The sequence below is a fragment of the Drosophila biarmipes genome, chromosome X, assembly GCF_025231255.1.
Source record: "Drosophila biarmipes strain raj3 chromosome X, RU_DBia_V1.1, whole genome shotgun sequence".
In the NCBI taxonomy this organism is placed as follows: domain Eukaryota; kingdom Metazoa; phylum Arthropoda; class Insecta; order Diptera; family Drosophilidae; genus Drosophila; species Drosophila biarmipes.
The window spans coordinates 15,024,890-15,051,704 of NC_066611.1; the positions used below are offsets into that span (position 1 = coordinate 15,024,890).

A 26,815-nucleotide genomic window follows, 5' to 3' on the forward strand; every position below is an offset into this window, starting at 1 on the left:
TAAATGATGACGCCAGTCCACCCGACCCAGCTGGCCCCTCGCCCCCTTCGGTTGCTTATTGTTTCAGCCCGCATCCTTTGTGCCCGGCGACAGTTTTGCCAAGTTTGCTACTGCCACTGCCACAGCCTGGCACTCACACTTTTCCGCCGCCGCCGCCGCCCCTGGTTTTCTCCCGGCACGTGCTCATTTTCCTTATTGCCCGGCCTGACTTAGCGCCTTTTCTGCCAGCCTCGATTTGGCTCAACAAAATATTGACATTGATTTTGATTTCCTCTTGCGATTTGATAGCTTGCCCTCTGCACGTACCGTGCACCATATATTAGCGCGCAGCAACAAAGGATTCTGGCGAACCATCTGCCAAGGCCCTGGCACCCTGCAATCTCAAAGATATTTCCTGCTTTATATGGCAAATATATCAGTTTCAGTCTTCCGTGGGCGTTCGAAAGACTGCACTGCACTAAATATTATACTAACTAACTAACTAATTTAAAAAATTAATTCTAATTTTATCAAATGCTTGGGTAAATAGTATACATTTTATTATAATAATTAAAAAAATGAAATATAAATTATTTAATGTGTAGTTCCACAAAAACTAAACTTATTAAAAAGATACAATATTGGATCATTAAAATTAAAAAAAATACTATTTAAATAAAATGTAGCTCGTTAAACACTCAAAAAAATCGTTAAAATTTGCTACATTTAATCCTTAAAAAATATCAGTGCATTTATTCTTTTTTTTTAGTATAAAACTATTTTATATGCGTTCAAACACAGCATTTTTTATTTATTTTAAGCGTTTTTTGTGTGTGTTTTTCGTATTTAATACCTGTTGCAATTTAAATTCATAATTTATAGAATTTTTTTTTGCATTTCCTGAATTCTTTATAACTCTGAATTTGAATTGAAATGTAGTTCCTCAAAAGCTAAAAAAGTTATATTTTAAGCTTACAATATTTAATCCCCAAATAAATGTGAAAAATATGAAATATATAAAAATAAATATGATAAATAATTTATGCATCGAATTTTTGAAGAGTAAATCGATTTTCCATATATAAAAATAAATATGATAAATAATTTATGCATTTTGAAGAGTAAATCGATTTTCCATGGGATCAATTAAAAATGCACACAATTTGTATTCGCCTAAAGCGATTTCCTTAATCTTTTTGTATTTAGCTATTTAAATTCGCCTTTTATTACATTGCACTTTTTGCATTCATCAGAGCACCGATTTTTTTGTGATAGACAGCGCATAAATTGTCAAATAATTTATGCGCACACAGCGCCGCAGTGGAAAAAACGGGCAAATCAAATTTAACACAATGTAATTAAGTTGCATTCTCGTTTTTGCTGCGTTCGATACAAATCTAATATTAATAAAGCAGGCCCGAATGTCGGTTAATCGCACTAATTGTATTTGCATAAATTGCGGCAGAAAAAACCGTGAGTGAGTGATAAACAAAGTGTTTGTGTATCTCAACAGGCGGCTGATGAATTGATTACTAGACATATCTTGCCGGCCATTCAGTTAAATTGGTAACTAATTAATCAGCAATTTGCGGCTGATAGATATATCTAATTATAGTGATCCACAAGATTCCCCCCGACACGCGCGGGTCTCTCGAGGCTCCATAATGACAGCTCAATTTGAATCGGACTCGGAACTCGACCCGGACGGGATGTGTAAATTGTGGCGTCTCTGGAAGGCAGCGGCTTGTAAAACTTTTGACAGCTGGCGGCCTTGCGAGGCCGTCAAAACAACTTTGATAAAAGAGGGCCAGAATGGCCAGAACGGCCAGAAGAGACAAACAAAGAACGAGGCAAGCAAATAAATGGGCGGCAAGGGGAGTACGAAAACTTATCAATCTTAAGTTTCGCAAGAAAAACAAATGGCATAATGAATGGGTAGGAAAGCAGGGAGAGAGCCCCTATGAAATGCCACAGCAAGCTATTTTTATACCTAACCATTATCTGGTATTGTTTTTCCTACATCTCATTCTTGTGAAAGTAAAATTTCACAAAACGCCTGTGAAAAGCCTAGCAATAAGCCTAAGAAAAAGGTTAGCAATAAGCCACGCAAAAAGCTATCAAAAACATATCAAACAGCATTGCAAACAATATAGGAAAAAGGATAGCAAAAAGCATAGCAAAGAGCGTAGCAAAGAGCGTAGCAAAGAGCATAGCAAAAAACATAGCAAAACTCTTTGGAAGAGCCCAGAATGGAGCTTCACAAGAAGCTGAGCAAGTAGTCTGGCAGAAAATCCGAAAAAGCGCGAAAAATGTTACGAAAAAAGGAGTGACAAAAAGCCTCGCAAAGAGGCCAGCAAAAAGCCTAACAAATATCCCACCAACAATCCTAGGAAGACGCCTTACTAAAAAGATAACAGAAACCACTCCAGGAGGCTGGCAAAAATCATAGCCAAGAGCATAGCAGAAAGCCTGCACTCCCTCAAAAAGCCTCACGAAAAGCCTAGCAAAAACCTTTGTAAAAGCCCTGCAAAAGTAAACTTTAAATGCGTTTCTTAAAGTACCAGCAAAAAGGATAACAGAAACCACAACAGGCTGGCAAAAATGATAACAGAGAGCATAACAGAAAGCCTGGACTCCCTCAAAAAGCCTGTCGAAAAGGCACACTAAATGCCTACCAAGAACCCTAATAAAAACCCGGCAAAAGTGCATTTTAAACGGGGAACGGAACCAAATTCCACCAGGAAATCTCATGTGAGCCGGTATCAACGATACTGCTGTTCCGAAATTCATCAATGACCCAATCTGTCAAGGCCACGGGCACTTTCGCCCCTCCAAAGGCCGAACAAATCGTTTTATTTTATTATTTGATGCGGTCATCTTTTGATTGAAGTCAATTGGAATTTGCAGACGCAGTTCATTGAGAACAGTGTTTACTGGGCTTTAATAGTCTTTTGACCCAAGGATGCTCCAGTGTCCTCAGAGCGACTGTGGCTCCTGTTTTATGGTCTTCTGCTGCAGCTCCTCCGCATTTGTCTGACAAATTGAGTTTCCGGACGGACGGCAGCTGGGAAAAAGCGCAAATAAAATCAAGTGTGCGTCCGGCAGCCGGAGTTGCACAGGAAAATACATATTTTATTTAAATCAAGTGGAAGCCAAGTTGACTTCTTGCTGCCTTCAATTTGAATAAGGCGACCTTGAAAATAGTCGTGGCACTTTGACAATGGTTAGTTTTAAACATTTAGAAATAAAATACAATAAATTGAATATATTTTTTTCTGTGCACTAGGAGTTGCAAGGAGGAGGTGGCTCTAATGACTCGGTTTCCTCCTGGTACAAAGCTATTGCTCGAAGATGCCCAATTGCACATGGCTCTCTTTCGCCGCAGAGAATTTCATTTCTGCCGGGCTGCTTTCTTCCTTTTTTCCTTCCAAATTTCAATTGTGTTCCAGAGGCCAAGACAAAAATTGTCAATTAAAGCTATTAGGGCCATTGGCAATTAGTTGCCAGCCCCATTATGCGGAAAGTCATTTGTCGCTGCTCGCATTTATATATTTTCCAGCACTTTTCTCGCTCGAAACAAAAGCACCCATCTTCGTGCTGGAATTTCCATTTGAAAATACATTTCTCGATGCCCCGCAGCGGTGGTGGGGCAAATAAGTTATGCTAAAAGGGTTATGTGCTTTTAATTGGGTTGTTATGGGTTAAGACAAGGCGGCATTTCCATGAATATGCAGCTGTACAAATAAAATGTAAACAAATTCAATCAACTGGCACTGGCAACTGGCTTGAACAAAAATTTTATTGTGACGTGTGTAGTGAAAATTAAATATTAAATTAAAGCAGAAAGTTGAACATGGAGGGGGAAATTTGTGCTTTTAGGTAAAACACGAGTGAAGGAAGTTACTAAGCTAAAGAAAAAAATATTGAAAAAAAAACCGAGATTTCTGGAGTCCACTACATGGTCTCTCCAAGGGGCTTGATGGTCAGCTCGTGCACCTGGACATGTGGGGCCGTGGCTATGGCGTATAGGACCCCCTGCGAGATGTCCTCGGAGTGCAGCATGCGGTCCCTAATAGCCTCCCTGATGCTGTCCGGCAGGATCTCCGTGTCCACCACGCCCGGACTAATGCTCTAAAATGGGATAAAAAATATAAAGCATGATAATGGCAAATCATAGAGTACACAAACAATTCAAAGTACATTTTTAAATTAAAAATTAGTTGGGCGCTAACATCGTATTTCTTCAATATAAATGCATATGATTAATATATTCTTCCATCTTCATTTTAATTCAAGTTTGGAGCTAATAAATTGTCAATAAATACGTTAAAAGTTTTTCTTTCTAAATCATAAATGAAATGAAAACATAAAAAAGAATTTTAAATTTTAATGAGTTTGGTTATACACCATTAGAATACATAAAAATCATTAAATCTTCTATCAAAATAATAAATATGTGAATTTGTAGGGAACTAAAAATTATCAGCATACCAAGGATAGGGAAATGTAAACATAAAAAACAACAAAAATGATAAATATAGTTGAATCTCTTACTAAATGAATCTTAATGTCACCTTTTTAGGACCAATAAGCGAATGTAATGAAATGCGAACCCACCGTAATCTTGATGCGGGTGCCCAGGGCCAGGAACTCCTGGCGGTATCCCTCGGCCAGCGCTGTGACCGCATGCTTGCTGGGCGGATAGACGTTGACGTCCGGCACCACGCCCTCCATGGCCGACATGGTCTTGTGCCCCAGGATGCTGTTGATGAGCACCACATGGCCGTCGAACTTGCGCTCCCGCATGGAGCGCACCGCCCGCTGGGTGCACAGCACAATGCCCATGATGTTGGTCTGCAGCACCTGCTGCATAATGGACGGCTTCATGTCCACCAGGTGACCCGCCTGCAGGGTTCCGGCGTTGTTAACCAGCACATCGACGGCGCCCAGCTTCTGGATGACCCAGTCGAAGGCCTCGTTCACGGAACTCTCGCTGCCCACATCGCAGTAGAGGGCGAAGAGTTTGCCCCTCTTGTCCGCCGGCAGTTCCTTCTGCAGCTCCTTGACGCGATCGACGCGACGGGCCAGACCCACCACCGTCATCCCGGCCAGCACCAGGTCCTTGGCTATGGCCGATCCGATGCCCGAACTGGCGCCTGTGACGACGGCCACGCGATTCTGCCAGCGTTCCATGTTTCCCGCTTGATGGTCACCGATATTTGATCGGATCTTGGGCCTTAGCTGCTCCTTATATATAGTTGGGATGGTTGGATCGCGTGTCAGCCGCTCTCCGAACGAGTTCTAGAGTTCTACACTGAGGGAAAAGTCATAGAACCAGCGTAAGTACACTTTATTTACTACCTAATTAACTTAAGTATTGATCCCCTTACTTAGCATCACTCTTAATTTTTTTTTTTTTTTTAAACAGTAATAAAGCATCAATTAAATCGATAAGTTTTGTTTTGAATTTTTCTATATTAGCTTATTGATATTATAATCAAGTAAATTTAAAATTTATTAGTAGTCTAGCATAGTATGACATTATTACATTAATATTTATACATTTTTTATATTTCTTAATTATGTTAGGAAATTAAAAATCACTTTAAAATTGTTTTATATTTTTTATAATATTATTTAATATTATTTTTTGTTTGTGCACCTTTGATAATTCTAATGGTATTAGCATTTCTTCGGGTTGGCGTGTTGAGAAACTGCCGTCTCATCGCCGAGACAATCAGTCATGCCTCCCGATACGAAAAAGGGGCGGGCTCGCTTTATTTGCATAGCTGGAAACGACAGTTTTTATTGTTTTTGGCCACTGTGAACTTATAGTCTGGTCAAGATTTACTGCTTTGGTTGGATTCGGGGAGTTTCTGGAAGTTACTGGGGATATTAGGAACCATATATTTCTGTGGCTAATCACACAGTGGAAAATTGGGTCAATTAAACTCATAAACGGCCTTTGATAAATTATTAAAATTTGATTCCACAACGTATCATTTGTATTTACGCAAACGCTGAGTAAACGAAATAGTGTGGGATAATTCTCGAGTACTCACTGAGTATTAATTCAATTACTTGAACGTTGTGGTTAAGCAATGATAAGTTTGCCTAGCCCTATATGGCAAGTAATCGATTAAAAAGTGTAAACTTTAGGTAAATAAATCAGTTTAAAGAATACTCACTGTTCTTTAGGTATATTTGTACTGGTTTGAATTAAAACAATCAAGCTGTCAAGCCAAATCAAAAGATGATTAGTTAAGCTTAATAATAACACTTTTTGCTTATTAAATATAATTTGCATATAAAACGTATAGGAATTGTGTTTCTAACTTACCACTCTCAATAAACAGCACCTTCTTTTTATAAATCTGATTATATAATAAGAACAATGTATATTAGTATTCTCCGTGTTCTTAAAATTTGTTTATTTGTGCTTTTCATTTTTGATTTAATAGATTGTGAGCCTTAAACTGCACTTCTAGATTCCAAAACTACCTCTTTGAATTTGTGGTTGAATTCTCTGCCATAATTCATAAAATACTTTTTTTTAAGGGGTGTCTAAATTTAAACCATGTTCAATGTTTTCGTAATTTTGATGTCTGTCAGTATGGGAGCCCGAAACTGCCCTTCCAAAATCCATAACTTGGGTAATTTGATCCCGATTTCGAAGGTTGATATCTCTATATGTTTGTGGTTGAATTCCCTAATACTCTGCATTTAAATATTTCAATTATAAAAGGGTCAAAATTGTAGCCCCTTTTCATGTCCGATTTTTCCGTATTTCCAATGGCTTTCAGACTGGGGACCCAAAACTGCCCTTCCAAAATCCATAACTTGGGTAATTTGATCCCGATTCCGAAGGTTGATATCTCTATTTCCAATGGCTATCCCCCTGGTTCCCCAAAACTGCTAAAATCTCGGCCGCCCTTTTAAGACACAAAATCCAGGATTAACTCATATATATTTAACTGAACCAACGGACTAACGCCAACGTCCTTCGTCGGCGCGGGCAAGGAGTGGAGTGGATGTGTCTTTATCGATACGTAGTGGACTACATTTTGGCTGTGGTTGCGTGTTGTGTTGGGTACCTAGTGCTGCTGCTGCTGCCTTGATCCGTGGATGAGCAATGGGGTTGAGAGTGTGGCTTGAGTGGGCGTGGTTCGTCCTACCAGAAGCCGCCCTTGGATGCACTGCCTCCGCCGTAGTTCATGCTCATGTCCATGCCGTTGTAGGCGCAGAAGGCCTCGCCATTGTCGATGCAGGGCTCGAACTGCCCGGCTCCCTGGCCAAAGAAGTTGGTGGGCAGGTTGCAGGTGAGCGGGCTGCTCACGTTCCCGTAGTCGCCCATGCCCATCTGGGGGGCACTGGGCATGGACATGCCCCGCTGGACACCGCCTCCGACTCCAGCCATGCCTGCTCCTCCGGCGGCGGCGGCGGCGAAGGGATTGTGCGACTGGACGTGCATTTGAGGAGCTGCTCCTGCCCCGGTGCCCGGCCATCCGGAGAGTCCTCCTGGTCCAGACGCTGCTCCAGTTGCGGCTGCTGCTCCAGCTAATGTCGCCGATGCTGCGCCACCGGCGGACTGCTGCATGAGGTCACCCATTTGCGGATAGACAGGCGCATTCACGGGCTGGCCGTTCCAGTAGGAAAATGCGTTCGACATCGTCTGGGAATCGCAAAAAATAGAACGAAAACGATTTTGAAAACTGTGTGTGTAGAATAACCTCAAAACCGAAAGCAAATTTTTTTGTTGATTTTTTTTATGTCCAAATAGAAGCCGTGGAAATTTTGCTCCGCCGAACGATGTTAACTGGTTGAACTCAAAAGTTAGACTGAGGATCTGGAACTCGGCCTGGGGTACCTCGGTTTTTCACTTTGACGTTTGATTCCATGGATATCTAGATTGGAAATTTTTGAGATCAGCATTGATTTCACTTTGGATCTCATGGACTTCTAGATTGATGAGTTCCAAAATGTGAATTTACTTAAAATAATTTGAGCATGAATTGCAATGGAAATTGTCCAAATTAAATATGATATTAAAAATATAGATCATTTTTTTGATAATTAAAGCTTAAAGTTATGGCCAAGCTTTATGTAAAAAAACCTTCTTGAAAATGTAACATATTTTCAATACTGGCATTGATAATATTTCCAAACAGAAAGTATAGATTTAATGTGATTTTAATTATCTAAGCTTGTGATTTTTTTCGGGTACGCCTTACAGTATAATTAATAAAATCTCCGCTTATCTGAAGTCCTTATGTCCCTAAAATGGTTGATTGCTTGACCAGATTTGGCAGTTCATTTTTTGCCATGCCTCAGGAAAGTATGCGCATAATGGGCATAAAGTTTTGGCCGCTCCTCTTTTAATTCAGGTCATTCCATGTTATTTAGCATACAATTTTATATTGTGATAAATGACATTTCTTTTCATTTTCATCTCATCTTTTTGCTCTCATGTCTCGTTTCTTATTACAATTTTTTTGGCTTAGCCTTGTCGGAAAATAAGGGCGTTGGGCAACTAAGGGGCGCGGTGTGGCCGGCACTGTGTTAATTTTTGAAAAAGGACGCCAACCGTCGTGTTGCAGCGCAGATGATAATGACGAAGACAACGGCGACAAACGTTTGTCTACTCGATGGGTATCAAATGAGTATTGGGGTCTTAGAGCAGGTTGTGCCAAGTGTAGGTGCTTAAATCTAACCGTAACACTAAAATGATTTATAAGAAATATTGTTTGTATATAAAAATTACAGTGTCTTGTATCGTATATTTATAATTTGTATTTTTGAATGCTAAGTTTAAGCCTTTGAATTTTTATCAATTTTATAAGTAAGCTGCAATTTGTATTAAAATTATTACTGATTTCTTAAAAGACAATATATATTTGAAATAATTTTATTTATTTAGCATGATGATTTCCCTTATTAAAAATGTTATAAAAAAATGCAGGTGAATGCATTTCTTTAGCTTGATAAATTGTTTAATTTTTGCCAACATTTTAACTTGAATTTCTCATCATGCATGGCTGGCAGTTAAACAGGGTATATTCCGGGTTCACACTCTTTTTGATCCATATTCCACTTGATTCTTGTGCCAAGCATAAAATGCAAAACACTTGAACTGAGTGGAAACGAAGGCGAAAGCAAAATAAGCAACAACAAAATGTCTCATGAACCAACGAATACACTGGGAAAAAACATTGAAGAAAACTGATTTTAAAATTTTTAGAGAATATATAAATATAATATATAAATATAATACATAAATATAGTATATAAATATAATATATAAATATAATATGTAAATATAAACAAATATTTTAAAAATTGCCTGAAGGTTTATTTTTAAAAGGTTAATACAAGATTACAATATTGAGGATAGACGTTTCTTTTTGTTTTTTTTTTCATATGTTCATTATGATCTTTAATGAAAATATATTAAATGTTGGTTTGTTCTAGCTGTTTTTTGATATTATTTAATAAACTAATTAACTATCACAATAGAGCTGCTTATAAAATAAGATAGTATGGGATGCCATCTTTATAAAGCGTTTAAAAAATACATTTGATAAGTAAACGTTGCGTATGCTTAATATATGTGGTGTGGATATAACGTATACGCACCATTCGCCTTGGGCTGAGTTGACAACCAATTTTTCCCTGTGCTCAAGAGCAAGAAGAATAAGCGGCCGGCCGGGAAATAAAAAGAACGCAACTTGGCAGGGTGTTGATAATGATAGCAAAGACAAAAGCACACGCCTAATGGGACACGGAATGGCTGGGGGTGGTCGGTGGTCGTTCTAGGGCGATGGTGAGGGGGTGGCTCTGGGTGGCTTTGGGTGGCTTTCGGTGGCTTTGAGGCCCGGTGACCATCCGACTGTCAGGCCCACGTCCTTGACGCGCTGCAGTGGCGACATCGTAGTTAAATTGCCTGTCCTCGGCCGGCGTCAACATTGTGTCATTGCTAGTATTAAATCAGAGCCAAACAAATGATGATACATAAGTGCGACACAAGTACGCAGAAAAACACACAGAAAAGATTAACCGAAATGCTGGGTGGGAAAATTAAAATTACAGCACGCAGAGGGGAAAATCTCTGGGAAGCAACTCTAGAAATTAGTTTAAGACCTATAAATACATTTTATATATCAACTACCTTTAAAGCTAAATTTTTTTCAGAACAAGATCTAAACCTTAAGACCTAAAGCAGTCAAAATTAAAAATGAACTATTTTAAAACAAATAGAACTGGAAAAAGCTAACAAGAATAATTTGTAATAATTATATTTTATAATTTTGTCACTACAATTTTTTCAGTGCAAGATGTGTTGGAATCCCGATCCCGCCCCTTGTCTCAACCTCTGTGAGTGATCCACTAAGTTAATATTTCACGGCCTGACCTTCGGCCATTCCGAATTATGTGCTGCCAGCAATGTGGGCTGGGGAGGCTGATGGGATTTGGCAATGTTGGATGGAAAAACAGAAAGAGCAGCTGGAACAGCGGGAAAACAGATCGGGGCAGATGGAAGACCCAGAAGCCAGGGCATAGTTCATCAAGTTTGCAAACAGACGCATACCACGGACTCGGACTTCAAGGAGGCACAGGATGCTGCTGCGACTTGGGTCAAATATGTTGGCAGCTGCATTCTGTTTTGGCTCCGAACAGCAAACATTCAAGTGGCTGGCAAAGACAAAGGGCCAGCACAGTGGGACACTTTCATCATCTCAATTTCTAAGGTAAGTGGTAATCTCTTTAATTTATTTACTTCTGTAAGGAAACTTTTTGGATAAGAAATGGGTCACTTAATATTGCTTTTTAACAAGAGAATATTTAATATTATTTGTTCATAAAAGGTCTATTTAACACTAAAAGCTTAAAAATTATAATTTATAGTACAGAAAAAAAGCGCACAATGTATAATATTTTATTTTGTAAGTGTTGTAAGGCCTATTAAAAAAATCACAGAGGCTAACATAATATCCTATTTTACATAGCATGTGCCTATCTATGCTATCTATCAGGATTTCAAAATAATGTATAAATATATTGTTGCATACTTTTTGCCACCTCTGAAAGTGATTTCCAAATCTTAGTGATTTCCATTAGAAAGATTAGTAAGGTCTAAATTACTATTAAGTTAAGTCATAAGGGCTTTAACATAATATACTATTTTGAAAATAATAGATAGGCAAATACGGCCTTCCAACCGATGTATAAGCATATTGTTGCATACTTTTTGCCACCTCTGAAAGAGATTTCAAAATCTTAGTAACTTCCATTACACCTCTAGAAACCATTCTATATATCAATCACTGTTTTTGTGAGATTAATAGAGGTCCACTCTTTCGACTCACCACTGTAAGACAGTGTAGTTTTATCGCATTATTGCAGCTGCCTCTGGTGGACCACTCTCAGTCCATCTCTTTCCGCCCCCTTACTGCCGTCTCTCTCTGCGAGTTCCCCACCAACCTAGCCCTCTCTTTCTCCCCCTGTGTTCGTCCGCCGGTTTCCTCCCATGCCATTAGCCAAAATGGGTAAATAAGCTTAGTTCGCTCCACGACCGGGGACTTTGGTGGGCGGAAAGGGGGTGGCAAGTGGCAAGTGGGAGGGGATAGTTGCAGGGCGAGTGGCGAAAGTGGTGAAAGCACTTGAAAAAGTGGCAAAATAATTACCGATAACACAAATGCCCAGGCACCGATTCCGAACGGTCGAACTTTTTCCGTGTGTCCGCCTTTTTCCTCGCTTTTCCCTGCTTTTTTCCCTCCGGCCATCGCGTTTTTCCCGCCCCACCACGTGGCTTTTCCTGCTTTTGTTTTCCTCTTTTTTTTCCTGAGTTTCGCTTGTAGAACTCTGGCTTACATAAATTCAATTGTGCGCCTCTGCGACTGTGTGTTTGTGTTTGGCTGTCAGTGCAGTTAGGCTAAACCGATTTGTCTCGCCCTCGCCCTCCCCCACTTTCCCATTTTCCTCTCACGATCCTGCGACTTTTCCTGCAGGCTATGCTCTGCTTTTCCCTATTCGATTGGCTACACCTCTTATGAGTTTTTGAAAGATTTTACTTTTATTATTATATGTATTTTATAAGCATTTAAAATAAAATACAAATTTCTCCTATGATAATAATTGATAATATTACTAATATTACTACTAATCAATATTATAAAAGCTGATTATAAAACTAACGGAAACTAAAATGTAAAATTAAGAAAAAAATTATCTAGAGGCCAAGAATAGAAGTATTGTTTAAGGATATTTTTTACAAATAGTTGGAAGATTATTTAAAAATATCCAAAATATTGTGTACCCATTGTTATTGCTTATAAATATTTAAGGACTATATTCCTTAACAAAACACTGTTACCTTAACGTTGAAGTAAAAATATATATCATATATATATTTTTTAAAAATAACTTTTGAAGCATTCTTAGAAATATCCCATTTATAATGTTTTCTTACTTTAAAGATATTTCTATATAAAGGAGTCTTTCCTCTATATCAAGGCTTAAAAATTTTTAATATTTTTTAATAGGTTTGGAAAATTGCTAGAAATATCCCAATAATTATAAACATTTTTTTTAAAGAATAGTTTCTGAAAATAATTTATTTATATATCAAGACTATCAAATTGATGATATTTTTTTTTCAAAACTATTGGAAAATATTCTTAAAATATCTTGTGCATTGCAGGTACAAAGTACTCACTCCACAGTAAAAACGTTTGAATAAATCCATATATCAAGACTGTAAAATTGTTTAAAAATGTTTTTTTTTTTAATATTATATCTCATATTATTATGTGCTATCTCAGAGTATTTAATGCAGCGGCTTTAGCCCTTTGAGGCCGGGATTTCCACCAGCTTTTTCCCCCTTATTTGTTGTTTGCATTGCCCAGTTGACTTTGCTGCTCTCTGTGTCAATTGATGGCCCTCGAATGGACTTGACTCGGGCGAGCAGAGTGGGGTCTCGAAGCCAGAGCCCCGAAAAATATCAAGTGTCGTTTGTCAAGTTAGAGACAACATTCGATAATGTTAATTTGCCGTGGTAAACCCGGAGACTCCGATTATTCGGTCAGTAGTTGGGCCTCAGTGGATATCAAGTTTTGGGGGCCTCTAATGACTGCCGTCTAATCACTCCGCTCCAGGGAACTTTCCTGGGGGCTTCCCTTTTTTATTTTCGGATCTGGGGACGCGGATGCTGACCGCATCACATGGCCATGCCAATTTATTTAATACGCCGTACGTGAGCTTCCGCCCTCGGTTCTGTTCAGTTCGGTTCGCCTCAGTTCTGGCCCGTTTATGGCCAGTGACTCTGAATCTGGTCCTTTTTTTCTTGCTTTCTTCTGGCCTGCTCGCTGGCCTTGTGTGTTCTTACTTTTTCGCATTTCATTTCATTTTACTGGACGTTTTCAAATTTTTCACTTGAGCGAGCTTTAGCAGGCGGTTTCACATCTTTAACGATGTGCAGAAAAAAAGGAAAATACAGGCTGCAGGCGCAGGAAGAGGACTCCGCACTGTCCGACCATTTGTAATAACCAAAGCCTCTGGGGAGACTAGCATGTGGAGTCCTTCGCCGGCCAAAGCCCCTGCACTGACAGTTGGGCACGAAAACATAAGTGGTATTGTTGGCAGCTCGGGAAATATATTAAGCACTGCACTCTCGAAGCACTGGGATTTTGAAAAAACCCGAGAGTGTGCTCACTATTCATTTTTCGTTTTAAATGTAATTATACCTAATGCAGCCAAGGCATTTGCTTTATGTGCATTGACATTAAAGAAATTTCTTATGTTAATTTATCAAAGTAAAGCTTTTTATAAAGATTTTTAAGCTATTTTTTTATTTCTTCCATTGTGCTTGTTAATGATAATATTTGAATGACTATAGAAATCAAATATCTAATTTTAAAAACATTTTAAAAAACATATTAAAAGCAATAATTATATTTTATTATATTATATTATATATTTTTATATTATATTATATATTTTTATATTATATTATATATTTTTATATTATTATATTTTATATTATTGGTCTTACAATATTATCTAAATATTTATGTGTTTTTATTTTATAATATTTTTAACAAAAATTTACAAACATTTAAAGCAATGGAATAGAATTTAAAAATATATTTTTTATTGTGGTAACAGTAGTTTATATAATTTTATTTGATTTTTTCAAAATGTATTAAAGAGTAGTCATCGCGCTGTTTTAGCCTTACAAAATATTTATAGCAATGAATATAATTTAAACGAACTATTTTTGGTATTTTAAAATAAAGTTATATTTATTTAAATAAGAAATATTTAAAGCAATTCAGTTAATTTAAAATTACATTTTTTATCATTGCTCTAACTACATTTTATATTATTTTTTATTTTAATTTATCCATGATATTTTTAACAAGAAATGGATACAACTAATTTCGGAAACTCGGCAGGTTCTTTTCCAAGTGTATGCTCATGTATAATCAGCTGTTGGGTTCTTGGTCTTCCGGGCAGCTTACAGTTAAAGAGGATTCCGTCAAGGACACCACGACGGCGAATTGTGTTCGAGTCGCAGCTCATTCGTCCTCATCGCCATCAGTCTTGGGGTCCTGCTGAAAAACTTGGCCCAACCCGGTCCAAATCCAAGCCAGGTCCGACCTCGCCTCATATGCGAGTCTTTGTGTTTGCGCATTCAAGTGACGTGGTGCGGCAGCTGTGCCGTGTCCTTCTCCTCATCCGCATCCGTGTCCTCTTTATCCAATCCCCCCTGTCGGCAGGCCTCCCTGGCCAGGCTTAGATTCACACAGAAAGAAATTCCACAGTTAATGGACATATTATTTTTGGAAACCTAAAATGGTAACAAAAATGTTTTAAACTTGAGATAATACAATTTCATTGGCCCCCTTAAGGAACCTATTATGTTTATATTTAATTTAAAGGTCTATTGTAGGTTTCCATATATAATAATATTAGCAATTTTTTTAAGAAACCATTATAAACTCGTTTCCCCTCACATAGGTAGGTAAATTTTATTTTAATAAATTATATTAAATATTTTAAAATATTTAGAACTCAAGCCACCTTAAGGAAACCAATTTGTTAATGTAAAATGAAAGGTATATCCTATATTTAGCCAAATGATTTTAGGAACCAATAAATAAAGGTTTTTAAATTTATTAAAATTACCTACAAATATTTAAAGCCAGGGCTAATAACATTTCCTTTTTTTTAGTTTAGTAGTTTTACTTTTTAATATTTTTCCTTCTCACCTAGTTTTTGCTAAGCTATTTCCCCAGTGTACCTAGCTTTCTCGCAACAGTTTTCTGCTCTTTTTGCCTGGCATTGCGGCACCAAAGTGAGTATTTCCATATTTATAGTTTCTGAAATAGCTTCTAACTAGCTTAGCCGGCTGGCTTTGCCAGGGCGGGCAAAGGTTTCCGAGGGGAGGGCTGCGAGTGCCTGGATATTCTCGGCCACTCCTCGGCAAATTGAATATCTCTGGTCACTTTTGCATAGAAATTACCCGATTTCCATAGTGACCGGCAAACAATGAAATTGAGTGTCCTCCATTCGCAAGCTTCTTGCCAAGTGAATCCTTCTTTGGATTTCGCGTTAAGTAGGTTCTTCAATATCTAATTGGCCTTTGACTTGTGTTCGAGTGTTTATTACTGACGTGGATATTTAGTTATTTTAAGGTTTTGTTAGATAAAATAATAATATAATAATAATAATAAGGATAGATATAATTTAATAAATTTGAGGTATTGGTTATAATTGTTAAATTTTTTTAAAGAAGATTTTTAATGGGTTATTAGTTGTTGTCCGAAAGCTGTTTTAAAATATTATTTTGAGTTTTTCATTTTTTTTTTTTAATTAAATAAGGTATTTTGCTTATCCTTTTTTTTGAAAGATGGATATGATGGATGTCTTGTATAACTTTTTAAAGAGGTGGTTTGCCCTTAGTTCCAATTAAATGTTAGATAAATTCCTTTGGGTTCATACATAGTTCCACATTCACGTCCGAACTTATTTAGGGTGAAAGTTGGCCCTAAGGCATTTCGGGATTCGAATTCCGAATCCAAGGGCTAGTATCTCATCAGTCCACTTAGAGGGAGATCCTTCATCTCATCTACATTTTTTTGCCCCTAGTTAGGGAGCGTCTGCTTAGGTCCGCTTGATGACCTTCAGCAGTTTACTGACATTTATAAATTTTTATAAGGTTCAGGGGGTTCAATAACGCAGCATGACAAAATTTATCGCCCCATGCTCATAACACACACGCACACACCCTGGTCACCGACGCACACAATCAACGCGCAAATATATGCCGGGTTCAAGGGGTTACGGGTTACAGGTTAGGGGGTGGCGGGCTGAGGGGGCGAAGGAGGGGCGGGCGGAATATTGATGGCAAAACTTCATGAAGCATAGCCAACTTTTTTCCCATCGCCTCCGCTTTTTTTTGCAATGCGTAAATGTCAGATAAGCCCTCTCCGCACACTCACATACACGCATTTAGCAAAAAGGTGGGGTTGCGACTAATTGTTACTCCTTTTTTTAAGATATATGGTTTTTATTTTAGGAAAAAAGATATAATATTTTTTTTTTGTTTTCAAGTTTTTTTGTTTGTGCAACATTATTTTTTGGGTATTTGAAGTTGTTGAATAAAAGAAAATATGAGTTTAACATTTAGAAAAAATATATATTATATTGAAGAGTATTTATTTTTGGGTATTTTAACTTGTTGAGTAAAAGAAAATTCATATTATATTGAAAAAAATTTTGTTTTTGTATTTTTAGTTGTTGAATAAAATAAAATTCAGAAATTAACATTTAGAAAAAAAAATATTATATTGAAGAGAATTCTCAAAAAATATTTTTACATACCTTTAAGGTATGCCATCTACCCTAATGAACTACCAATATTTTTTTTTGTAAAATGCTTGTAATAAATAGTCTCTAAATTTCATAAAATTGATACTCTCATTAAACCAAACTCTACACTTGGTATTTCTGCTGGTGCGTGCAATTTTTAGCTTACAGCTGTCAGCTGACTACATTTACAGAGGGAAAACTAAACGAACCAAACAATTTGGCGAACTGCAAACGAATCGAATCGAAAGGGAAAATCGGGGAAAAAAGGAATAAAGAATGAGGATGCACGGAACTTTTTTTTTATTTCCAATGTAGCTTAATAATGTACTTCTTGTAAATATAAAAAATATTTTGGACCGAATAAGCTTATAAGCATTTATAAAAGCTGAGCATAATTTAAAATAATTTAAATATTAAAATGACTAGAAATATTTTAGTTTAAAAAAATATTTCGTGATATATAACTGAAAGAAAGAGAAAATAGTTCTCAGTGTGCGTCGAAGGCTGTTGAGCACTGCGGAAAAGGACTGGCAACATTCGCTTGTTGACTATGCATGAGGCGGAGACACCGCAATTCAGTTGGAGAAATCCGGGAAACTCCGGAAAACCCTCGGTGCGCCGCCCCAAATCCCCTTGATTCGCTCCCCCAGCAAAGCACCCACGAAAAACTCGGACCTGCTCCGCTGTCGATTGCCAAATGAATTTTGTCAGGCAGCGAAGGTTGAAATTGGCTTCTGCCTTTTGGCGAACGTATTTTGAATTTTAATGCGGCCATAAGAAGAAGGAGCCAAGGCCAAGTAGAAGAGCAACCCTTTTGGCCGGGCCTAAAAGACAAACACACGAGAGCATACGCACTATTTCATTAGCAAAAGTCGAAAACGAGGCTGCCATTAACCCGTTGATAATAATGTCTTGAAAAAATATGTTGCTAAAGAAATTTTTAAATTTCTGATATAAAAAATATTTTTTTTATTTTAGTGAAAATATTTGGTATCAAAATATCAATGAATAATTATTTTATAATTATAATAACTATTTTGATAATTAATTTTTTATAAATTTTATTTAAAATTATTTTTTTTTAATAAATAATAAATAAATAAATAATTATAATAAATAATAACTAATTTGATTATAAATTTTTGATTTATTTAAATTTTTTGTATACCTATATTGTTTCTTACAAATTTATTTTAAATATTGAAATCTTAAAAAAAAACAAAATATTTATCTATTTTTACATAAAACTGAAACATATTTGATTGACCTCGGCTTTTTGTTTAGTGAAAACCTTGGTATACAATATTATTAAATTTTTAAGTTATTTAAAAATTTGGATTGTAAATATAATTTAATAATTATAAAATACCTATCAATAACTTTTTTAAAAATGCCAGCTTTCGACAATAACATTTATTTTCTCTGTCTTTAACGAAATATCCAATAATTCCCCGAAACACTTTGGTAGCAATGGGTTAAGACGTGCCTGGCTTTGGTTTTTTGTTTAGCTAAAATCAACACATCCCGGCGCTGGCCTCCCCAGCTCCTCGCAGATACTACAAAGCAACCACAATGGAATTGGATTAACATTCTGCCAGGATCTATAGCACACTTATGTGGGCCAGGAGGCCCGTCAGCCAGGATGCGGTGGAGACGGCTAAGAACCGAGTGCCATCTTAGTTGCGGTTGAACACTTGGCTGGCTTGGAGGAAAATGGAGCAGGCTGCGGGGTAAAAGCCAGGAAAAAGCGTTGGAAATGGCTGCATATTTGAATACTTGATTTCTTTTATTAGGCGTCCTTGTGTGTGTGCGCTTCATTTTCAGCCTCAATCACAAATCTTTCCGACAAAAATTTATATGACATTCATGCCATATCTTGATTGTGTTTAATTGAAAATTCCTCCTGCCTTCAAGCCTAGATTAGTTAATCAATTCAATTTAATTCACACATTGCCGTTTGTCCATTAATAATGATATATAATCTTAATTTAAAGATAATATTTCGAGTTTAATGGCACATAAATTTGTGTCATTTATGTCATTGCAGTTGAATTTAGAACACTTTTATTTTATTCATGCATATATAAGATGAAAGGCTGGTCAATCTGTTATTTATCCATTTTAATTTCAGAGCAATACATATTTTTTTTGGTACAGAAAAGCCTATGAAGTGTGGCTTGAATTTAATTAGTTAGCATTGGGGATTATTAAAAAACCAATTTAAATTTTTAAAAGGATCTTTGCTTTGCCTATCTGCATAATAACTATTTGTTCGATTATTTCCAGCACATTGTTGTTATGATTGACCTGGCATGACACCATGTATAATTTCCGTTCTCTGTTTATTTTTTGGGAATAATTCAATATTTAAGATACATTTCTGGGGGCGGGCGACTCTTCAGCCTGGCAGTTGTCATGGCCTCTGTGCCGGCTTGTGCGTAAGGTCATGACACACATTTGACAAAGAGGCCCGACCTGTCCGCCTGGCCACCCACGTAACCACCACCCGGGCTCCAGTGTCCATTCCACGGCCTTTGTTGTTGGGTTTTGGGCTTGATTAGACTCCAAGTATGCCTAAGCCTGTGCGTGTGCAGCCATCTGGGTGGTGGGGGCCGCGGGTGGCTGTGGGCGGAGGTGACCTTGCTGATGGCCCGGGCCTGGAGCGGGGCCAAGTCAAGTCAAGCAAGAGAGCGCGACCATAGAAGTGCCTCTCGGAAATAGAAATGGAAACAGAAATGGAAGCGAACAGATAAAACAATAATTGAGAGTGGCCCAGCAGGCAGGGGGATTCCGTTTTGGGGCCGGAAAATCATGACCCCAGGAGTTACGCAGGTAAATTAGTTACTTTTTGGACTGCCACAACATCAAACATTTAGTGAAAAATATATGGGAATTGAATTTAAAATACTTATTAATTATTATTATTAATTTATAAAATTTCAATTAAAGTGTTTGGGTATAAATATTGATTAAGAAAATAATAAATAATATTGGGAATATACAAATGTAAGTTTAACAAATATAAAAGGCATTGAAAAGTGCATACAAAGTGTTGATTTATGAAGATACAAATTAGAATGATACACATTATAAAGTAACAAATTATGACGACACACGTATAAATATATAAATTATAAGATACTAACTATAAAGGTACAAATTCAAAATATACAGATTAAAAAAGGATATAAGAGATTATTGGGAATAAACAATTTTAAGTTGAAGAAATGTATAAGGATAAAAATAACGCATTGATATTGTTTAATTGTAAAGATACATATTATAAAGTTACAAATTATAAAGAAAAAAAAAACAAGATACAAATTATAAAGATAGAAATTATAAAGACATAAACTATAAAGATATAAACTATAAAGATACTAATTCACTAGATACAGATTATGGAAGTATCTATCGATGACATATATTTTGTTTTTAAAACCCATTTGTTTTACTTGCTTTTAAATTATTTTCTAACTTAAATTTTAAATGTATTTTAAAGGTTAAATGGATAACCCAATATCCTTTTTCGACAAATAAAGCCAGAAACATAAAACAAAGCGTTATCATTTTTGAGTGAACAAAAAATGTATAATATTATCTTGTGTGAATAATAATTTAAATATTTCAACATTCCAAACGCCGGAGAGCAGTGAAATGAAAGTAAGCTGTGGAATTTGGCGAAGGATTGTTGTTCATACGCCTCGTTGGCCGAGAGATTTATGCCAGGCAACTGGGGACGAGAGTCGGCATAAGGTGGCGATAAGGAGTGGGTGGCAAGGCTAGCATAATAATAATACCAGTAAGAAACAGAGCCCACAACAGCAATTAAAATGGCGGCAGCAACAAATAAGAATGTGATAAAAATAAAAACAAAAGTGAAAAGCCGTCATCCTTTCACTCCGTCTCATTTTACTTACCTCTCTTGGCGGCTGCACTGCCAGAAAATTGGATAAATTTTATTTTAAAAAATTCTGTAAAAATATATTCTTGTTTTAACTTCATCCTAAATTAATTTTTCTTTAAAGTTAAATGTATTATTATGGATTTAAATGATTTATCAAATTTATAATTATCTAGGTAATTTGGGTAATAATGTGCCCTTTTTCCAGTGATTCGATTGGTGGCGGCAGCACTTTTAATGACGCAGCAGCAAACACTCGGAAGGCGTCGACCCACTTGGCTCAGAGGGGGAGGGGTTTTTTTGGGGTGGTGGGCCGCTTTGGGTGGGCGGTACGCATTCCATATGTATGGGTGCACATGTGTGTTCGCTGAGCAGCTGTTAAATATTTGCTCAGTTCTTTTTTCGTTCTCACTGCAACCATTTGAAATGTATTAATAATTGTCAAATGTTTAATTAGCCAAGCGAACACAAGCTCAACTCGTTCGCTCGCCAAGGAAGCCATTCCAGGGCCCAAAGAGACAGCTCTTTCACGGCGAAAAATGCAGTGAGAAAAATTAACCATTACTGCCAATATAATGGCATTCAAAACACTTTATAAAAATTGTTTTTTTTTTTCATTTTAATTTTGCAATTTTTGTTTAATTATTTAAAATGTTAAGCCATTACTAGTCATTTTTAGGTTCATATGAATGAAAGAAAGAGAGTGAACATAACTTACGCCATATAGTAAAGTAAATCCCTTCAATTGTTTATTTGTAAACCGTTTCCTCAATGTTTTTTTTTTTTTTATAAATAAGGGAATTATACGGCTATTTCTACTTTTAATATATTTAATACAAAACACTTATAGAACCTTGCAAAATAACTGATAACTTATATGGCTAATCATATAAAGAAAACATTTTTTTGTTTAACTTACAGAAATATCTTATGTTTTATATAATTTTAGCTAAAATATATGTAGTTACATATTTTATCAGCAACAGATTCGCCTTGTAAATGGTTTTATACCTTACCCTATAATTCATACTTTTACCTTACTAACATACTTATCAATTATAAAAAAATCTATACTAACAAAAATCTGAAAAATATTGTTTTACGGCTTTTAAAACCTACAGCTTTGATTTGAGAACATTAAAAAAGTAATTGTCAATATATTTCATATTTTTCAGGGTGCACAAGGAGACAGCGGAACATTTTACCGGCGCCAAAAATATGCGTAAATTGCTGGAACAGCTTCAACGCAGCAGCAGCTCCTCTCTCCCCCTGAAAACCTCCCAAGCACCCGCCACTCCCCCCGAACTCACCGCAACACCCCCTCATCCTCCAACGATTCTAGGCACCGCATTAGGAAAGCCAAAAGGAAATATCCTGCGCCTGGGACTTTTCAGCTGAGAGAATTTCCCAGGGTGCGAGATACTGTGCGCCTTCTCGCATGCTACAAAATCTACCATCAAAGAAACTGTAAGTTTTTCATGGAAAATTTTTAACTTAATATGAAGAATGTTGAAGTAGAAAATGAAAAGAAAATTTATTCAGTAAAACTATTTGATTTTAAATAATTATTTTTTAAAATTTAAAATCAAATATCTAAATAAATTGATAAGCATAAATATATTAACGTAATTTTCTTATATTGAAATTAAATTTGTATACCAAGTTCAATTAATAAAATTTAAGAAATAAATCTCTCATAATTTTCATTAATTATTTTATTTATCTGAATAAAATAATAAACATAAATTCATAAATTCCTTATTTGAAAATGAAATTTGAATACTAATTTTTATTAAAAATCTCTCATCATTTTCATTAATTTCTTTTTCGAATTATCAAAACTGCAATATATATATCATTAGCAACTCAATGGCTACATTTATCTCTCAATCTTTATTGAATTCAAATGAAGATATTTTCTTTGAATGTGTTTGTTCAGCATTCATATTTATTTATGGAGCTAATTAAATGGGATTAGCTTGGTGAAAGCGGATTAAATGTTATAAATAAACGAGGACATGTTCATTAAAAGGATTAACAAAGCTCTAATGGTTGCAAGATGATTTTAGATGAAAAATAATGTGCTTGAGTATATTTTAAGCAAATGCTTGAATTTTACCTATTTTAAAGTAATTTTTTCAGGCCGTGTTTTTTCTTTTGCATTCTTAAATAATAAAATACCCGTATGTACTCTTCTGTGTGCTACTCACTTTTGCGTCATTTAAACCGCATTAAAATGAAATTAAATATTCATTCAGAATTTTACTGGCAAACATGAAAGGGAAGAGAAAAGCGACCAACAAATGGAATAAGAATAATAATAATATTGACAACAATGACATTGCAACTGACACGATTTCTGTTAAATGACAGATGAAAAAAAGAGCGACAGAGAATTATGGTCGAGAAAAAGTGAAAAAGAAAAATGGCATTCCCGGGATTTTTATCGATTAAAATTATTCATTAAAAAGCTGATTTGCCAGCAGCACGAAGACGCCGAAAAAATAGGAATAAAACTATGTATCTGTAGGCCATTAATTCTGCCAATTTAATCTGGTTTTAATGTCGAACGCTGAGCATTTGCCATGTAAAGTGCATAATAAAATTGTAGAAAATTTAATTATGCGCAATTAATGCGCATTAAATGCACGCAACAGCAGGCGAATGATCCTGGGCAGGCCAAGTGGGCGGCGCCTGTCAGGGGGCGTGTCTATTGATGTCGGCTAATTGACTGCCATCGAAAAAGAGGGGGAAGGGGGAAGGGAGGATTGGGGGGCATAACCCAATGCTCGGTCAACTGCTAATTAACATTCTCAGTGGGTGCCAGCGATTGATGGAAGCGGAAAAAAGGCGAGGATTCCGCGCTGTAATCCTGAGTGTGCTGGCTGCCAGGTCCTGTCCAGGGAGCCACAGAAAATGACACAAAAAAGCATCATCCGATAGCAAGACTTTAACTGTCAATTAAAATCTCCCTCAGAAGCAATTCATTTTTCACAAGAAACTTCTTCAAAAAGCCAATCAAAAGGAATGAATGATAGCCTAGTATTATATACATTCAAACCTTTTCACGGCTTACTCTTGTTACTCAAGAACATTTTGCTCTTAATTTTTTCAGTAAATAACAAACTTTTTAGAAAAAAGATCTTTGAAAAAGAAGCAGAAATATATGATGTTACTTATCTAAAAAAAGGAATAAGTATTCAAGACCTTTTATGGCTTGATTTTGTTAGGCAACCATCAAAAATATTCAAGAACATTTTGCTCTTAAAGTTGTCTGTAAATTAGTAATATACTTTTAAGAAGAAAATTCTTAGAAAAAGAAGAAGAAAGCTAGGACAGGTAATCAAAATTAAAATACAAATGACTCTTCATGGGTTTTTCTTTGGTAAGCCATCGAACAAATTCAAGAACACTTTGCTCTCAAAACTGTGTGAAATAACAATTAGTTGCCAGCTTCCAATGAATAGCATTTTTTAAAGCAACTGTATTATATACAATTTAAATGTTGCTTATATATTTGAATTCCGCATTGAAAACGTCAAGAACCACGAAAAAGATAAAACGGATTTAATGTTGAATTTGACGCCAACGAATACCCCTCATAGATTTGTCTATGGAATACAAATCACTTGGTTGTCTTAACATTTAATGTTTTGCTTTAGTGCAATTCCGCACAGCTGTCGCTTGACAAACGACTGCAGTCAAAATAATAGCATCCATAAATTGCAAAGATAATTGTAATCGGCAAGCCAAGGTAACCGTTTCATAGCAGAGACTACGTTTACGTTTTTTAAAAAAAGGTATTGAAAATAAAAATACCAAAAAATATATTATATATATATATAATGCATTGTTATGGCTGCTTCTAGGCTGTGAACTTTCGTTATTTCCCCATGGTAATAGTTGTAAATATTCAAGCCGAGTGCCTTTGATCAACCTTTTGACCACCACGGGACCCCCTCCCCCTTGGATGCATTATCCTTGCTGCTTGCCCTATTTCCGGGCACAAATTTATGGCGAGTCCTCGGCTCCGTTTGATTGCGAATATTATTTTATTTTATGTCAACTCTTTTCCACTTGCCGCCCCCTTTGCAGCCATCAGATGCAAATGTTTATGGCAGAACGCCCCCCTTTCGCCCCACTGTGCAATGCATTTTGCATGCCGATGGCGTTGGCTTTTTATGGCTGTGTGGAGTATTTATGGTCCAACTATGGCACCTGCCTCACCCGGCTGCAACAGTTTCATTTCCCCCTTTCCCCGTCTATGCTTGCCTCATCTATATATAAAAAATATTTAATGAAATTCCTTTCGGCGAGTTGACTATTTAACTTGTGGCGCGATTTAATTTCCAGAGGCGGTCAACTTGATATGGAAATTTAATATCGAAATGGATTTTTTTTATTAGATGGGGGAATTCTTTTTGGTAGGCTAAACCTTTTTTCGCCAATCTCAGGCAATCCACCATTTGTCATGAGATTTGCTCTGCACTTTATTCATTTTGCATTTGGTTAAATCGCATTTTGAGCAAGAAGTTTCCCAAAACAAAACTTTGCCCATTGCACACACATGTCGGAGGCGGTGGACCGGTCGGGGGGCGTGGCCCTTGGCTGACCCCATAAAACTTTGAGCGTCCGACCGACGGAGAAGCCAAAACAATGGCATAAGTCATTTTTAATTGCCTTTTATCGAGCGCATGAATGGGGGATATTTCTTTGGTAATTGGAAAATATTTTGCTGCCTAACTGGCTTCTGTTCACTTGGAAAAAGGCGGTACATTTGTAATTGCAGCATAGGTGGATTTACATTTTATTCTTGCGATAACTTGTTAAGTTCTATTTGAAGCATATATCCGTTTGGAGTGCCAATGTTTATTTGGAATTGAAATATTGGTAAATGGAGTTGGGAATTATTTTTACTAGGGGAATTTAAAATGACAGTTATTGTTTTTAGATTTTTTAGAAATTTTCGTAGAACGCGTTTGGGAATTTTTCAATCAAGAAGTCCTTTAATCTAAGGTTATGTTGAATGTTTTATGGGATACAAATGAGTTTTTAAGTGATAAGATCACTTTACTTAAAATTGACATATTGGAAGAAGAAGTTGGTAGCTATTTTTACTAAGGGTATTAATTATTTTAGGCCATTTTCAATCAGGAATTCCTTCAATCAAAGGCTATGTTCAAGGTTCTATAAAATAAAAATTATACATTTTTTTTACAAATAAGATCATAAAAACTGTTAAGTGTAGACGTGTAAGTCGTCATTCTGAGTGTACCCCACTCTCCTCGCTTCCTCAAATTTTGGCCTCCTCCCGCTGCTTGGCCACGCTCAACTTATTAGTGTCATTTGTTTTTTTCCGCTTGGCGGACAAAGTCTGAAAAATGACAGGCGCCGCCGCGCCACTGACATGACAGACATCCTGTCCCTGGGAACGGAAACCGGACAGCCTCCCCCCCAATTTTCCAATTTCCCCAGTTCCACTTTGCCCATCTTTTCCATTTTTCCATTTTTCCACCCAGCCAAACAGCACTTTCCCCTCATTAGCGTGCGGCCATAACAAGTAGCCGACCCGTTGACCGCCGGCCGTGCGCCTAACTTATGCAAGTTACTTACCTGAGCTGCCCAACGAGCACCACCGACCCTGTGCCCGACGCATCCTCTGCCGGATTTATGGGGCCCGGCTATTAATCAAGGCCAACAGCAGGTCCTGGCTTAGAGCCCGCTTTGATTGCCGGCGGAGTCGCAAATTTATGCCCACTGAACGCTGGCCCGCTTGAACATTCAATTTTTCGAAATTGGCTGCGAAAATGTTGAGATTGCAGATGGCTGAAATATGAGCTTTGGTCGCTGGAAGATGCTTGTCGATAATTATTGCGGCCGCAGAGATGGCATCCCTCGGGGGAAATGGTACAGCTGGGATCCTGAGGCTCTGAGCGGTCGACCGGAGACGGAGTGGTTGCGAAGCCCCTTTATTTTCCCAGCTGCATTCGGTTCTTGGCATATTGACAGGGCACATGTTTGCCCACATCCCGGCCAGATTCTCGCTTCCTCGATGTGTGCACA

The 26,815-nt window shown here is 36.9% G+C and overlaps 3 protein-coding genes across 3 annotated transcripts; 1 reads left to right on the forward strand and 2 right to left on the reverse strand.

Moving 5' to 3' along the window:
• Positions 1-3,760: 3,760 nt before the first annotated feature.
• LOC108032654 (farnesol dehydrogenase) lies at positions 3,761-5,204 on the reverse strand. The gene is made up of 2 exons (XM_017106615.3): positions 4,597-5,204; positions 3,761-4,110 (listed from the first exon to the last, which is right to left on the reverse strand). Exons 1-2 carry the CDS (start codon positions 5,170-5,172, stop codon positions 3,934-3,936), a joined length of 753 nt encoding a protein of 250 aa, XP_016962104.1. The 5' UTR covers positions 5,173-5,204; the 3' UTR covers positions 3,761-3,933.
• Positions 5,205-6,929: 1,725 nt separating this feature from the next.
• Positions 6,930-7,834, reverse strand: LOC108032663 (spidroin-1). The gene is made up of 2 exons (XM_050884732.1): positions 7,710-7,834; positions 6,930-7,651 (listed from the first exon to the last, which is right to left on the reverse strand). Exon 2 carries the CDS (start codon positions 7,646-7,648, stop codon positions 7,151-7,153), a length of 498 nt encoding a protein of 165 aa, XP_050740689.1. The 5' UTR covers positions 7,649-7,651; positions 7,710-7,834; the 3' UTR covers positions 6,930-7,150.
• Positions 7,835-10,593: 2,759 nt separating this feature from the next.
• Positions 10,594-22,228, forward strand: LOC127010501 (uncharacterized). Its single transcript, XM_050884733.1, has 2 exons — positions 10,594-10,724; positions 21,928-22,228. Exons 1-2 carry the CDS (start codon positions 10,594-10,596, stop codon positions 22,148-22,150), a joined length of 354 nt encoding a protein of 117 aa, XP_050740690.1. The 3' UTR covers positions 22,151-22,228.
• Positions 22,229-26,815: the final 4,587 nt, after the last annotated feature.

What these genes read in the sequence shown, in the direction of transcription:
- LOC108032654 (XM_017106615.3), bottom strand. Translation starts at nt 5,172, where the DNA reads ATGGAACGCTGGCAGAATCGCGTGGCCGTCGTCACAGGCGCCAGTTCG. An exon ending in GCACCCGCATCAAGATTACG is followed by an intron (nt 4,111 to 4,596) that starts GTGGGTTCGCAT and finishes ATCCCATTTTAG; the next exon opens with AGCATTAGTCCGGGCGTGGT.
- LOC108032663 (XM_050884732.1), bottom strand. Translation starts at nt 7,648, where the DNA reads ATGTCGAACGCATTTTCCTACTGGAACGGCCAGCCCGTGAATGCGCCT.
- LOC127010501 (XM_050884733.1), top strand. Translation starts at nt 10,594, where the DNA reads ATGCTGCTGCGACTTGGGTCAAATATGTTGGCAGCTGCATTCTGTTTT. An exon ending in TCATCATCTCAATTTCTAAG is followed by an intron (nt 10,725 to 21,927) that starts GTAAGTGGTAAT and finishes CATATTTTTCAG; the next exon opens with GGTGCACAAGGAGACAGCGG.